Source organism: Coturnix japonica, unplaced genomic scaffold (genome assembly GCF_054131305.1).
Source record: "Coturnix japonica strain WE unplaced genomic scaffold, WE-NBRP24 Scf050, whole genome shotgun sequence".
Taxonomy (NCBI): domain Eukaryota; kingdom Metazoa; phylum Chordata; class Aves; order Galliformes; family Phasianidae; genus Coturnix; species Coturnix japonica.
Window position 1 is genome coordinate 1,454,263 of NW_028188953.1, and position 16,874 is coordinate 1,471,136.

The 16,874-nt window shown below is 51.5% G+C and overlaps 1 protein-coding gene across 2 annotated transcripts in view; it reads right to left on the reverse strand.

Moving 5' to 3' along the window:
• KIFC1 (kinesin family member C1) overlaps nt 1–15,332 on the reverse strand; it is a 60,261-nt gene extending 44,929 nt beyond the window's left edge. Inside the window, exons 1-6 of one of the 2 annotated variants that reach the window (XM_085532775.1) lie at nt 15,145–15,332; nt 12,549–12,636; nt 12,199–12,469; nt 10,024–10,138; nt 7,566–7,808; nt 1,112–1,240 (exon numbers count right to left, since the gene is read on the reverse strand). In XM_085532775.1, the coding sequence (XP_085388901.1) occupies nt 1,112–1,240; nt 7,566–7,808; nt 10,024–10,138; nt 12,199–12,469; nt 12,549–12,636; nt 15,145–15,300 (1,002 nt within the window). In that variant the 5' untranslated portion in view covers nt 15,301–15,332. Of the gene's footprint in view, nt 1–1,111; nt 1,241–3,298; nt 3,349–7,565; nt 7,809–10,023; nt 10,139–12,198; nt 12,470–12,548; nt 12,637–15,144 lie in introns of those variants that run through there. The other variant, XM_085532776.1, reaches the window with a different exon arrangement.
• Nucleotides 15,333–16,874: the final 1,542 nt, after the last annotated feature.

Genomic DNA, 16,874 nt, shown 5'->3' on the forward strand with positions numbered 1-16,874 from the left:
GGCAGCTATGGGGTCCCTATGGGGTCTCTATGGGTCTCAATGGATCTCAATGGAACTCAGTGGGTCCCAATGGAACTCAATGGATCTCAATGCAACTCAATGGATCTCAGTGGAACCCTATGGGGTCCCTATGGGGCAGCTATGGGTCAGCTATGGGGTCTCTGTGGGTCCCTATGGGGTCTCTATGGGGCAGCTATGGGGTCTCTATGGATCTCAATGGAACTCAGTGGGTCCCAATGAAACTCAATGGGTTCCAATGGAACTCAATGGATCTCAATGGAACCCTATGGGGTCCCTATGGGGTCTCTATGGGGCAGCTATGGGGTCTCTGTGGGTCCCTATGTGGTCTCTATGGGGAAGCTATGGGGTCTCTATGGGTCTCAATGGAACCCTATGGGGTCTCTATGGGGCAGCTATGGGGTCTCTGTGGGTCCCTATGGGGTCTCTATGGGGCAGCTATGGGGTCTCTATGGGTCTCAATGGATCTCAATGGAACTCAGTGGGTCCCAATGGAACTCAATGAATCTCAATGGAACTCAATGGATCTCAATGGAACCCTATGGGCTCTCTATGGGGTCCCTATGGAGTCCCTATGGGGTCTCTATGGGGCAGCTATGGGGAAGCTATGGGGTCTCTATGGGTCTCAATGGATCTCAATGGAACTCAGTGGGTCCCAATGGAACTCAATGGGTCCCAATGGAACTCAATGGATCTCAATGGAACTCAATGGAACTCAATGGAACTCTCAATGAATCTCAATGGAACCCTAAGGGCTCTCTATGGGGTCCCTATGGGGTCCCTATGGGGCAGCTATGGGGTCTCTATGGGGCAGCTATGGGGTCTATGGGGCCTCTATGGGGTCTCTAAGGGGTCCCAATGGAACTCAATGGATCTCAATGGAACTCAATGGATCTCAATGGAACCCTATGGGATCTCTATGGGGTCCCTATGGGGTCTCTATGGGGTCTATGGGGTCTCTATGGGTCTCAATGGATCCCAATGGATCTCAGTGGGTCCCAATGGAACCCTATGGGGTCTCTATGGGCTCTCTATGGGCTCTCTATGGGGTCCCTATGGGGCAGCTATGGGGCAGCTATGGGGCAGTCGTTACCTGCTCCTCTTTAAGCAGCACCAAGGCCTTATTATCGTGTGCTGGGAACTGCAGATGTTCCATCCCCGTCTGAACCTCCAGCTCCGCAGCCAAAAGGGGCCGGACCCGACAGAAAACCCGGATATTGCCCTAAAAAAACCCCAAAAATGGGAAATTTGGGGGTTTGGGGCCCATATATACATCATATATACACATATATAGACATATAAAGCCATATATAGCCATATATAGCCCCATATAGTCCTATATAACCCCATATACCCCATATATCCCCATATAGCCCCATATAACCCTACATATCTCCATATAGCCCTATATACCCCCATATATCCCCATATAACCCTACATATCTCCATATAGCCCTATATGCCCCCATATATCCCCATATGCCCTTATGTAGCCCCATATATCCCCATATAGCCCCATATACCCCCATATAGCCCCATATACCCCCATATAGCCCCCATATGGCCCCATATACCCCCATTTATCCCCCATATAGACCCATATAACCCCATATATCCCCATATAATCCTATATATCTCCATATAGCCCCATATATCCCCATATACCCCCATATATACCCATATACCCCCATATATACCCACATATAGCCCCATATAGCCCCATATATCCCCATATAGCCCCATATACCCCCATATAGCCCCATATACCCCCATATAGCCCCCATATGGCCCCATATACCCCCATTTATCCCCCATATAGACCCATATACCCCCATATATCCCCCATATAGTCCCATATAGCCCCATATACCCCCATATAGACCCACATATATCCCCATATATCCCCCATATAGCCCTATATATCCCAATATATCCCCACATATACCCACATATATCCCCATATACCCCAATATACCCCCATATAGCCCCCATATAGTCCCATATATAGCCACATATAGCCCCATATACCCCCATATATCCCCCCATACACCCCCATATATCCCCATATACCCCCATATATACCCACTTATAGCCATATATAGCCCGATATACCCCCCATATACCCCCATATATACCCCCATATCCCCCCCATATAGCCCTATACAGCCCCATATAGCCCTATATACCCCCATATATCCCCATATAGCCCCATATATCTCCCATATAGCACCATATATTCCCATATACCCCCATATATATCCCCATATATCCCCCATATACCCCCATATATCCCCCATATAACCCCATATATACCCCCATATATCCCCATATAGCCCCATATACACCCATATATTCCCCCATATAGCCCTATATATCCCAATATATCCCCATATACTCTCATATATCCCCATATAGCCCCATACATCCCCATATATCCACATATAGCCCCATATATCCCCCATATACCCACATATACCCCCATATATCCCCATATATCCTCCATATATACCCACATATATCCCCATATACACCCATATATCACCATATAGCCCTATATAGCCCCATATACCCCCATATACCCTGATATATCCCCATATATACCCACATATATCCCCATATACCCCCATATATCCCCATATACCCCCATATAGCCCCATATACCCCCATACACCCCCATATATCCCCCCATACACCCCCATATACCCCCCATATAGCCCCATACACCCCTATATAGCCCCATATACCCCCATATATCCCCATATATACCCACATATAGCCCCATATAGCCCCATATATCTCCATATACCCCCATAAATCTCCCATATAGCCCCATATATAGCCACATATAGCCCTATATACCCCCATATCCCCCCCATATATCCCTATATACCCCCATACAACCCTATACAGCCCTATATAGACTTATATAGCCCCATATACCCCCATATAACCCTATATCCCCACATATCCCCCATATATCCCCATATACCCCCATATACCCCCATATATCTCCCATATAGCCCCATATATAGCCACATATACCCCCATATATCCCCCCATACACCCCCATATACCCCCCATATAGCCCCATACACCCCCATATATCCCCATATACCCCCATATAGCCCCATATATCCCCCATATAACCCCATACACCCCCATATATCCCCCATATACCCCCATATATACCCACATATACCCCCATATCCCCCTATACAGCCCTATATAGCCCCATATAACCCCTATGGCCCCATATATCCCTATACACCCCCATTCCCACCTTCAGCTCCTGCACCATGTTGTGCAGCCTCCTCCTCTCCATCTCCCATTGGTGCCATATATACAGCCATATATACCCCCATATCCCCCCCATATAGCCTTATATAGCCCTATATAACCCCATATACCCCCATATATATCCCCCATATACCCCCATATATCCCCATATATCCCCCATATAACCCCATATAACCCCATATAACCCCATATATACCCCCATATATCCCCATACAGCCCCATATACACCCATATATTCCCCCATATAGCCCTATATATCCCAATATATCCCCATATACTCTCATATATCCCCATATAGCCCCATACGTCCCCATATATCCACATATAGCCCCATATGTCCCCCATATACCCACATATACCCCCATATATCCCCATATATCCCCCATATATACCCACATATATCCCCATATACCCCCATATATCACCATATAGCCCTATATAGCCCCATATACCCCCATATACCCTGATATATCCCCATATATACCCACATATATCCCCATATACCCCCATATATCCCCATATACCCCCATATATCTCCCATATAGCCCCACATATCCCCATATACCCCCATATATCTCCCATACAGCCCCACATATCCCCATATACCCCCATATATCCCCATATACCCCCATATATACCCCCATATCCTCCCATATAGCCCCATATATCCCCACATATATCCCCATATACCCCCATATATACCCATATACTCCCATATATCCCCATATACCCCCATATATCCCCCCATATCCCCCCATATACCCCCCATATAGCCCCATACACCCCCATATATCCCCATATACCCCCATATAGCCCCATATACCCCCATATAGCCCCATATATCCCCATATAGCCCCCCATATACCCCCATATACCCCCCATATAGCCCCATACACCCCCATATATCCCCATATACCCCCATATATCCCCATATATCCCCATATATCCTCATATACACCCATATACCCCCATATACCTTCAGCTCCTGCACCATGTTGTGCAGCCTCCTCCTCTCCATCTCCCATTGGTGCCATATATACAGCCATATATACCCCCATATACCCCCCATATAGCCCCATACACCCCCATATATCCCCATATAGCCCCATATATCCCCCATATAGCCCCATATAGCCCCAAATAGCCCCCCATATAGCTCTATATATCCCAATATAGCCCCATATACCCCCATGTAGCTCCATATATCCCCATATATCCCCATATATGCCCACATATATCCCCCATACAGCCCCATATACCCCCATATACCCCCCATATACCCCCATATCCCCCTCATATAGCCCCATATACCCCCATACACCCCCATATATCCCCCCATACACCCCCATATACCCCCCATATAGCCCCATACACCCCTATATAGCCCCATATAGCCCCATATACACCCATATATCCCCCATATAGCCCCATATACCCCCATATATACCCACATATACCCCCATATATCCCCCCATATCCCCCATGTACCCCCATATACCCCCATATATACCCCCATATACCCCCATATATCCCTATATATCCCCATATATCCCCCATATAGTCCCATATACCCCCATACACCCCCATATATCCCCCCATACACCCCCATATACCCCCCATATAGCCCCATACACCCCTATATAGCCCCATATAGCCCCATATACCCCCATATATCCCCCCATACACCCCCATATACCCCCCATATAGCCCCATACACCCCTATATAGCCCCATATAGCCCCATATACCCCCATATATCCCCCATATAACCCCATATAACTCTATATATCCCCATATACCCCCATATATCCCCATATAGCCCTATATATCCCCATATACCCCCATATATCCCCATATACCCCCATATACCCCCATATAGCCCCATATATCCCTATATATACCCACATACATCCCCATATACCCCCATAAATCTCCCATATAGCCCCATATATAGCCACATATATCCCCATATAGCCCCATATACCCCCATATATCCCCCATATAGCCCCATATATATCCCCATATATCCCCCATATAGTCCCATATATCCCCCATATAACCCCATATAACCCCATATATACCCCCATATATCCCCATATAGCCCCATATACACCCATATATTCCCCCATATAGCCCTATATATCCCAATATATCCCCATATACTCTCATATATCCCCATATAGCCCCATACATCCCCATATATCCACATATAGCCCCATATATCCCCCATATACCCACATATACCCCCATATATCCCCATATATCCCCCATATATACCCACATATATCCCCATATACCCCCATATATCTCCCATATAGCTCCATATATCCCCATATACCCCCATATATATCCCCATATATCCCCATATACCCCCATATATCCCCCATATAGCCCCATATATATCCCCATATATCCCCCATATAGTCCCATATACCCCCATATAGCCCCATATACCCCCATATATCCCCCATATATACCCATATAGCCCTATATATACCCATATACCCCCATATAACTCTATATATCCCCATATACCGCCATATATCTCCCATATAGCCCCATATATAGCCACATATAGCCCCATATACCCCCCATATAGCCACATATAGCCCCATATATCCCCCACATAGCCCCATATAGCCCCTATAGCCCCACATATACCCCCATATATCCCCATAAACCCCCATGTACCCCCATATATCTCCCATATAGCCCCATATATAGCCACATATAGCCCTATATACCCCCATATCCCCCCATATAGCCCCATATACCCCCATATATACCCCATATCCCCCCCATATAACTCTATATATCCCCATATAGCCCCATATATCCCCATATACCCCCATATATACCCCATATCCCCCCCATATAGCCCTATATAGCCTCATATAGCCCCATATCCCCCCCATACAGCCATATATACCCCCATATAACCCTATACAGCCCCATATAACCCATATAGCCCCATATAACCCCTATATAGCCCCATATCCCCCCTATTCCCACCTTCAGCTCCTGCACCATGTTGTGCAGCCTCCTCCTCTCCATCTCCCATTGGTGCCATATATACAGCCATATATACCCCCATACAACCCTATACAGCCCCATGTAGCCCCATATACCCCCATATATCCCCATATACCCCCATATATCTCCCATATAGCTCCATATATCCCCATATACCCCCATATATCCCCCATATACCCCCATATATCCCCCATATAACCCCATATAACCCCATATATACCCCCATATACCCCCACATATCACCATATAGCCCTATACAGCCCCACATATCCCCATATAGCCCCATATATCCCCATATATCCCCCATATAACCCCATATAACCCCATATATCCCCATATAGCCCCCCATATACCCCCATATACCCCCCATATAGCCCCATACACCCCCATATATCCCCATATACCCCCATATAGCCCCATATATCCCCATATAGCCCCATATACCCCCATATATCCCCATATAGCCCTATATATCCCAATATATCCCCATATACTCTCATATATCCCCATATAGCCCCATACATCCCCATATATCCACATATACCCCCATATAGCCCCATATACCCCCATCTACCCCCATATATCCCTATATATACCCACATACATCCCCATATACCCCCATATATCCCCATATACCCCCATATACCCCCATATATCCCCATATACCCCCATACACCCCCATATACCCCCATATATCCCCATATAGCCCTATACACCCCCATATATCCCCATATAGCCCCATATATCCCCATATACACCCATATATACCCATATAGTCCCATATATCCCCCATATACCCCCATATATCCCCATATACCCCCATATATCCCCATATATCCCCCATATACCCCCATATATCCCCATATATCCCCCATATAACCCCATATAACCCCATATATACCCCCATATATCCCCATATATCCCCATATAGCCCCATATACCCCCGTATATCCCCCATATAACCCCATATAACTCTATATATCCCCATATACCCCCATATATACCCATATAGCCCTATACAGCCCTATATAGCCTTATATAGCCCCATATACCCCCATATACCCCCATATACCCCCATATACCTTCAGCTCCTGCACCATGTTGTGCAGCGTCCTCCTCTCCATCTCCCATTGGTGCCATATATACAGCCATATATACCCCCATACAACCCTATACAGCCCTATATAGCCCCATATACACCCATACACCCCCATATACCTTCAGCTCCTGCACCATGTTGTGCAGCCTCCTCCTCTCCATCTCCCATTGGTGCTGCTGTTCCTCCATCTCCTGCAGCCTCTGGTTCTGGTTCTGGTTCTGGGTTCGGAGCCGCCCCAGTTCGGCCTCGTATTGTTCCTGCTGTTGCCTTAATGTCATGGCCTGAGATTCCACCCGCTGCTTCAGTTCCGTGTTGTCTGAGATGCTTTGGGTCAATGAGGATTTGGTTTGGTGGAGCTCGGACTGGAATAGGGGGGGAGAAGTGGGGTGAATGGGGGGGGATGTGGGGCTGAAAGGGGGGATATGGGGCTGAAAGGGGGGATATGGGGCTGAAAGGGGGGATATGGGGCAGATAAGGGGGGATATGAGGCTGAAAGGGGGGATGTGGGGCAGGAAAAGGGGATATAGGGCAGAAAGGGGGGTAGAAAGGGCGGATATGGGGCAGATAAGGGGGGATATTGGGCTGAAAGGGGGGATGTGGGGCAGATAAGGGGGGATGTGGGGCAGATAAGGGAGGATATGGGGCTGAAAAGGGGGGATATGGGGCTGATAAGGGGGGATATGGGGCTGAAAGGGGGGATATGGGGCTGAAAGGGGGGATGTGGGGCAGATAAGGGGGGATGTGGGGCTGAAAGGGGGGATATGGGGGAGATAAGGGGGGATATGGGGCAGATAAGGGGGGATGTGGGGCTGAAAGGGGGGGATGTGGGGCTGATAAGGGGGGATATAGGGCAGATAAGGGGGGATATGGGGCTGAAAGGGGGGATGTGGGGCAGATAAGGGGGGATATGGGGCAGATAAGGGGGGATGTGGGGTCCTATAGGGTCAGTATATGGGGGGGTCCTATAGGGTCTGTATATGGGGGGTCCTATAGGGTCTGTATATGGGGTGGCCCTATAGGGTCTGTATATGGGGGGTCCTATAGGGTCTGTATATGGGGGGTTCTATAGGGTCTGTATATGGGGGGTCCTGTAGGGTCTGTATATGGGGGGTCCTATAGGGTCTGTATATGGGGGGTCCTATAGGGTCCGTATATGGGGGGGTCCTAAAAGGTCTGTATATGGGGGGGTCCTATAGGGTCTGTATATGGGGGGTCCTATAGGGTCCGTATATGGGGGGGTCCTAAAAGGTCTGTATATGGGGGGGTCCTATAGGGCCTGTATATGGGGGTCCTATAGGGTCTGTATATGGGGGGTCCTATAGGGTCTGTATATGGGGGATCCTATAGGGTCTGTATATGGGGGGGTCCTATAGGGTCTGTATATGGGGGGGTCCTATAGGGTCTGTATATGGGGGGTCCTATAGGGTCTGTATATGGGGTGGCCCTATAGGGTCTGTATATGGGGGGTCCTATAGGGTCTGCATATGGGGGGGTCCTATAGGGTCTGTATATGGGGTGGCCCTATAGGGTCAGTATATGGGGGGTCCCTATAGGGTCAGTATATGGGGGTCCCTATAGGGTCTGTATATGGGGTGGCACTATAGGGTCTGTATATGGGGGGTCCTATAGGGTCTGTATATGGGGGTGTTCCTATAGGGTCTGTATATGGGGGGTCCTATAGGGCCTGTATATGGGGTGGCCCTATAGGGTCTGTATATGGGGGGTCCTATAGGGCCTGTATATGGGGAGGTCCTATAGGGTCTGTATATGAGGGTTTTCCTATAGGGTCTGTATATGGGGGGGTCCTATAGGGTCTGTATATGGTGGTCCTATAGGGTCTGTATATGGGGTGGCCCTATAGGTTCTGTATATGGGGTGGCCCTATAGGGTCTGTATATGGGGGGTCCTATAGGGTCTGTACATGGGGGGGTCCTATAGGGTCTGTATATGGGGGGTCCTATAGGGTCAGTCTATGGGGTGGCCCTATAGGGTCTGTATATGGGGGGTCCTATAGGGTCTGTATATGGGGGGTCCTATAGGGTCTGTATATGGGGGGTCCTATAGGGCCTGTATATAGGGGGTCCTATAGGATCAGTATATGGGGGGTCCTATAGGGTCAGTATATGGGGTGGCCCTATAGGGTCTGTATATGGGAGGTCCTATAGGGTCTGTATATGGGGGGGTCCTATAGGGCCTGTATATGGGGGGGTCCTATAGGGTCTGTATATGGGGGGTCCTATAGGGTCTGTATATGGGGGGGTCCTATAGGGTCTGTATATGGGGGGTCCTATAGGGTCTGTATATGGGGGGGACCTATAGGGCCTGTATATGGGGGTCCTATAGGGTCTGTATATGGGGTGGCCCTATAGGGTCTGTATATGGGGGGGTCCTATAGGGTCTGTATATGGGGTGGCCCTATAGGGTCTGTATATGGAGGGTCCTATAGGGTCAGTATATGGGGGGTCCTATAGGGTCTGTATATGGGGGGTCCTATAGGGTCTGTATATGGGGGGTCCTATAGGATCTGTATATGGGGGTCCCTATATGGTCAGTCTATGGGGTGGCCCTATATCCCACCATGGCGCCCCCCAGCTGTTCCCTCAGCTCCTTCTCTGTGTCCTTGAGCCGCTCTAGTTCCCGGCCCTTCAGCTCCGACTCCTGACGCCGCTGTTCCAGCTCCGAGCTCATGGTGCTGTATGGAATCCATACATTGCACTGTTACACTACGGGATCAGCCCCCCCCACCCCCAGCGTTACATTATGGGACCCCCCCCCCCTCCAACACTCTCACCCCCCCCTCCAACCCCCTCTCCCCCCCCTTCCAACCCTCTCCCCCCTCCTCCCCCCCACCCCCCCTTCAGCCCTCTCCCCCCCCTTCCCCCCTCCCCTCCAACCCTCTCCCCCCCTTCTCCAACCCTCTCCCCACCCCCTCCAACCCTCTCCCCTCCACCCCTCTCCCCCCTTCTAGCCCTCTCTCCCCTCCTCCTCCCCCTCTCCCCCCCCAGCCCTTCCCTTCCTCCCATCTCCCCCTCCCTCCCCTCCAGCCCCATTCCCTCTCCCCCCCACCCTCTCCCCTCCCTCTCCCCCCTCCTCTCCTTCCCAGCCCCCCTCCCTCTCCCCCAGCCCTCTCCCCCCTCCTCCCAGCCCTTCCCCTCCTGCCCCTCTCCCTCCCTCCCTCCTCTCCCACTCCTCCAGGCCACCTCCCCCCCCTTCAAGCCCCCCCACGTCCCTCTCCCCTCCTCCCCTCCCTCTCCCCTCCAGCCCTTCTCCCTCTCCCCCATCCTCCCCTCCCCCCCCAGCCCTCTCCCCATCCAGCCCCCCTCCATCCCCACTCCTCTCCCTCCCAGCCCTCCTCCTCTTCCCCCTCCCTGCCCTCCTCCTCCCCACCCTCTGTCCCCCCAGCCCTTCCCCCCCTCTCCCCTCCAGCCCTTTCCCCTCCTCCCTCCCCTCCAGCCCCCCTCCCTCTCCCCTCCAGCCCTCTCCCCCCTCCTCCTCCTCCCCTCTCTCCTCCAGCCCTCCCCTCTCTCCCCTCCAGCCTTCCCTCTCCCCCTCTCCCTCCCCTCCTCCCCTCCCCCCTCTCCTCTCCAGCCCCCTCCCCTCTCCCCCCAGTCTTCCCCCTCCCCACCCCCTCCCCCTCCAGCCTTCCCTCCACCCCAGCCCTCTCCCCACTCCTCCTTCCCCTCTCCCCCCCCTCCCCCCCAGCCCCATTCCCTCTCCCCCCCACCCTCTCCCCTCCCCCCCCCTCCAACCCTCTCCCCCCCAGCCCCCCTCCCTCTCTCCCCTCCATTCCTCTCCCCTCCTCCTTCCCCTGCAGCCCTCTCCCTCCTCCTCCTCTACCCTCACCCCTCCAAACCTCTCCCCTCCTCCCCTCTCCCCCCTCCTACCAAGTCTTCTTCCCTCCAGCCCTCCCCCTCCCTCACCCTCTCTCCCCTCCAGTCCTCTCCCCCCTCCAGCCCTCCCTCACCCCCTCTCCCCTCCCACCCCTCCCTCCCTCCCACCCTCTCCCCTCCTCCTCCCTCCCTCCAGCCCTCCCTCTCCCTCCCCTACTCTCCAGCCTTCCCTCTCCCACCCTCTCCCCTCCAGCCCCCAGCCCTCTCCCCCTCTCTCCCCATCCCCTCTCCCCCCTCCTCCTCCCCCTCTCCCCTCCTCCTTCCCCTCCAGCCCTCTCCCCCCTCCTCACCCCTCTCCCCTCTCCTCCTCCTTCCCCTCCCAGCCCTCTCTCCCCTCCTCCCCACCCTCTCTCCCCCTTCCCAGCCCTCTCCCCCCTCCTCCCCTCTCCCTTCCATCCCTCTCCCCCCTCCTCCTTCCCCTCCAGCCCTCTCCCCCCTCCTCCTCCTCCCCTCCTCCCCTCTCTCCCCCCCCTTCCCAGCCCTCTCCCCTCTCCTCACCCCTCTCCCCCCTCCTCCTCCCCCCTTCTCCCCTCCTCCTCCCCCCTTCTCCCCTCCTCCTCCCCCTCTCCCTCCTCCTCCCCCCTCTAGCCTTCTCCCCCCTCCTCCTCCCCCCTTCTCCCCTCCAGCCTTCCCCCCACCCCAGCCCTCTCCCCCCTCCTCCCCTCTCCCTTCCAGCCCTCTCCCCCCTCCTCCTTCCCCTCCAGCCCTCTCCCCTCCTCCTCACCCTCTCCCCCCCCTTCCCAGCCCTCTCCCCCCTCCTCCTCCCCCCTTCTCCCCTCTCCCCCCCTCCCTATCCCCTCCAGCCCCCCTCCTTTCCCCTCTCCCCCCACCCCTCCACCCCTCTCCCTCCCCCCCTCCCCACCTGACAGCAGCATCCAGCTCCTCCACTCTCTCGTCCCTCTCCCTCAGAGCCTCCTCCATCTCCTCCACCTTCTCCTTGAGTTTCCCGTTCTCCTCCTCCAACCTTTGAGCTTTCTCCTTCTGGTTCCCCAGGGCCGCCCGGACGTCGCTCAGTTGCCCCTTTAAATCCCAAGCCGCTCTCCGACGATGAACCTGAGCTTGTGGGGCTGCCCCACAAGTCCCTTTGCCAGCCTTCGGGGCGGCTGGGACGGTCATAGCCTTCTTTTGAGGCCCTTAATAGGGGGGATAGAAGCGATGTTTCATAGCCAGCCCTATATACAGAGACCCATTGATATCCCATAGTGTTATTACCTGGTGCTGGGGGGGCCGGGACGGTCAGTGCCCGCAATGGGGCTCGGTTGGGGGGCTGGGATGAGGAGGTGGCAGAGCGGAGACGTTTCTATGGGGGGAAAGAGGTGGTAGAACCCTATAAGGAACCCTAATGGAACCCTATAAGGAACCCTATAAGGAACCCTATAAGGAACCCTAATGGAACCCTATAAGGAGCCCTATAAGGACACCTATAAGGACCCCTATAGGGACTCCTATAAGGAACCTTAAAGGACCCCTAGAAGGAGCCCTAGAAGGAACCCTATGAGGGTCCCTACGAGGGACCATATAGGATTCCTATAAGGAACCCTATAAGTAGCCCTATAAGGAACCCTATAAGGCACCCTATAAGGAACCCTAATGGAACCCTATAAGGAACCCTAATGGAACCCTATAAGGAACCCTAATGGAACCCTATAAGGAACCCTATAAGGAGCCCTATAAGGAACCCTATAAGGAACTCTATAAGGAACCCTAATGGAACCCTATAAGGAGCCCTAATGGAACCCTAATGGAACCCTATATGGAACCCTATAAGGAACCCTAATGGAACCCTATAAGGAACCCTATAAGGAGCCCTAATGGAACCCTATAAGGAACCCTAATGGAACCCTATAAGGAACCCTATAAGGAACCCTAATGGAACCCTATAAGGAGCCCTAATGGAACCCTATAAGGAACCCTAATGGAATCCTATAAGGAACCCTAATGGAACCCTATAAGGAACTCTATAAGGAACCCTATAAGGAACTCTATAAGGAACCCTATAAGGAACCCTATAAGGAGCCCTATAAGGAACCCTATAAGGAACCCTAATGGAACCCTATAAGGAACCCTAATGGAACCCTAATGGAACCCTATAAGGAACCCTAATGGAACCCTATAAGGAACCCTATAAGGAACCCTATAAGGAACCCTAATGGAACCCTATAAGGAACCCTAATGGAACCCTATAAGGAACCCTAATGGAACCCTATAAGGAACCCTATTGGAACCCTATAAGGAACCCTATAAGGAACCCTAATGGAACCCTATAAGGAACCCTATTGGAACCCTATAAGGAACCCTATAAGGAACCCTAATGGAACCCTATAAGGAACCCTATGAGGAGCCCTATAAGGAGCCCTATGAGGAGCCCTACAAGGAACCCTATAAGGAACCCTATAAGGAGCCCTATAAGGAACCCTATGAGGAGCCCTATGAGGAGCCCCTATAAAGAACCCTATAAGGACCCCTAAAGGACACCTATACGGACCCCTATAAGGAACCCTATGAGGGTCCCTACGAAGTACCATATAGGACCCCTATAAGGAACCCTATAAGGAGCCCTATAAGGAACCCTATAAGGTACCTTAAAGGACCCCTATAAGGAGCCCTATAAGGAACCCTATAAGGAACCCTATGAGGAGCCCTATGAGGACCCCTAAAGGAACCCTGTAAGGATCCCTATAAGGAACCCTATAAGGACCCCTAAAGGACACCTATAAGGACCCCTATAGGGACCCCTATAAGGAACCCCATAAGGAGCCCTATAAGGAGCCCTACAAGGAGCCCTATAAGGAACCCTAATGGAACCCTATAAGGAGCCCTATAAAGAGCCCTATGAGGAACCCTATAAGGACCCCTATAATGAACCCTATAAGGAGCCCTATGAGGAGCCCTGTGAGGAACCCTATAAGGACCCCTATAATGAACCCTATAAGGAGCCCTATGAGGAGCCCTATAAGAAACCCTATGAGGAGCCCTATAAGGAGCCCTATAAGGAACCCTAATGGAACCCTATAAGGAGCCCTATAGGACCCCTAAAGGACTGGAAGAGGCTGCAGGCCTAAAGAACCCCTATAAGAACCCCTATAAGGAACCCTATAAGGAGCCCTATGAGGAACCCTATAAGGAACCCTAAAGGAACCCTATAGGACCCGCATGAGGGACCCTATAAGGAACCCTACAAGGAACCCTATAAGGAACCCTATGAGGAGCCCTATAATGAACCCTATGAGGGTCCCTATGAGGGACCATATAGGACCCCTATAAGGAACCCCATAAGGAGCCCTATGAGGAACCCTATAAGGAGCACTATAAGGAACCCTATAAGGACCCCTATGAGGAGCCCTATAAAGAACCCTATAAGGACCCCTATGAGGACCCCTAATTGAACCCTATAAGGACCCCTATAAAGACCCATATAAGGAGCCCTATAAGGAACCCTATGAGGGTCCATATAGGACCCCTATAAGGAGCCCCATAAGGAACCCCATAAGGAGCCCTATAAGGAACCCCATAAGAAACACCATAAGGAACACCATAAGGACGCCTAAAGGACACCTATAAGGACCCCTAATAGAACCCTATAAGAACCCTATAAGGACCAGACTAGGCCGCAGGCTTGGAGGACCCAACTAGGCCGCAGGCTTGGAGGACCGGACTAGGCCTCAGGCTTGGAGGACCCGACTAGGCCGCAGGCTTGGAGGACCCAACTAGGCCGCAGGCTTGGAGGACCCAACTAGGCCGCAGACCCGGACTAGGCCTCAGGCTCGGAGGACCCGACTAGGCCGCAGTGCTAATAACCGTTCCCTACCTGCTCCGGAGCCGCCGGTTGAGGGCCGGGAGCCGCCCGTTTGGCTGCAGCTCTTCTTACCGGGAGCCTCGATGTCGGTGCTGGGATGTTTAACGGCGGAACCACCGCCATTCCCGGCACCGAAGTGACGCCGTTACCGGAACCCACCGCCGCCATTGCGCGCCTTCCTTCAAACACCTCAGCGCTGCGCTCTCATTGGCTGCCCCCTCCTCCAATCGCCGCAGCCGTTTCGTCGCTCTGTCCCGCCCACTTTGCTCTATCCGCCAATCAGCGCGCTGCTCCCCCTCCCGCCAGTAATATGGATGTCACGTGACGCTCGCCAACGGTCGGGGTGTTTCCCGCCTACGGCCGCCATCTTGGATCGTTGCTAGGCGACGGCGACGCCATCTTGGGGCCTACCCACAAGGGGCGGTCCGGGAGATTATATGGGTTCTATATGGGCAGATATAAAGGTTATAATGTTATTTATGGGCTAATATAAGGGTTATAAGTGATATATATGGGGTTTGGGGCCGATATAGGGGTTATAATAGTTATATATGGTCTATATAAGGGCTATGTGTTCTATATGGTCCATATAAGGGCTATAAGTGTTCTATATGGTCCATATAAGGATTATAAGTGATATATATGGGCCCATATAGGGGTTGTAAGGTTATATATGGGCCCATATAGGGGTTATGTGTTATATATGGGCCCATATAAGGGTTATATGTTATATATGGGCCCATATAAGGGTTATATGTTATATATAGTCCATATAAGGGCTATAAGGTTCTATATGGGTCCATATAAGGGTTATTAAGGTTATATATTGTCCATATAAGGGTTATAAGGTTATATATGGTCCATATAAGGGTTATATGTGTTATATATGGGCCCATATAAGGGCTATAAGTGTTATAAATAGACCCATATAAGGGCTATGTGTTCTATATGGTCCATATAAGGGCTATAAGTGTTCTATATGGGCCATATAAGGGTTATAACATATATGGGCCCATATAGGATTATAAGTGTTATATATGGGCCCATATAAGGGTTATAAGTCTCTATGGGGGGGGGTCTCTATGGGGCAGTGGTTCTATGGGGGGTAGTTCTATGGGGGGGGGTTCTCTATGGGGGTCTCTATATGGGGATCTCTATGGGGTGGGGGTCCCTATAGGGGTCTTTATATGGGATCCCTATGTGTTCCTATGGGTTCCTATTGATTCCTATGGGTCTCTATGGGTCCCTATGTGTCCCTATGTGTCCCTGTGTGTTCCTATGTGTTCCTATGGGTCCCTATGTGTCCCTATGGGTCCCTATGTGTTCCTATGGGTTCCTATGGGTCCCTATGGGTCCCTATGTGTTCCTATGGGTCCTATGGGTCCCTATGTGTTCCTATGGGTTCCTATTGTTTCCTATGTGTCCCTATGGGTCCTATGGGTTCCTATTGTTTCCTATGGGTCCCTATGGGTCCTATGTGTCCCTATTGATTCCTATGGGTCTCTATGTGTCCCTATGGGTCCTATGTGTCCCTATGTATTCCTATGGGTCCCTATGGGTCCCTATGTGTTCCTATGTGTCCCTATGTGTTCCTATGAGTCCCTATTGATTCCTATGGTTCCCTATGGGTCTCTATGTGTTCCTATGGGTCCCTATGTGTCCCTATGGGTTTCTATGGGTCCCTATGTGTCCCTATGGGTCCTATGGGTCCCTATGGGTCCCTATGATTCCCTATGGGTCCC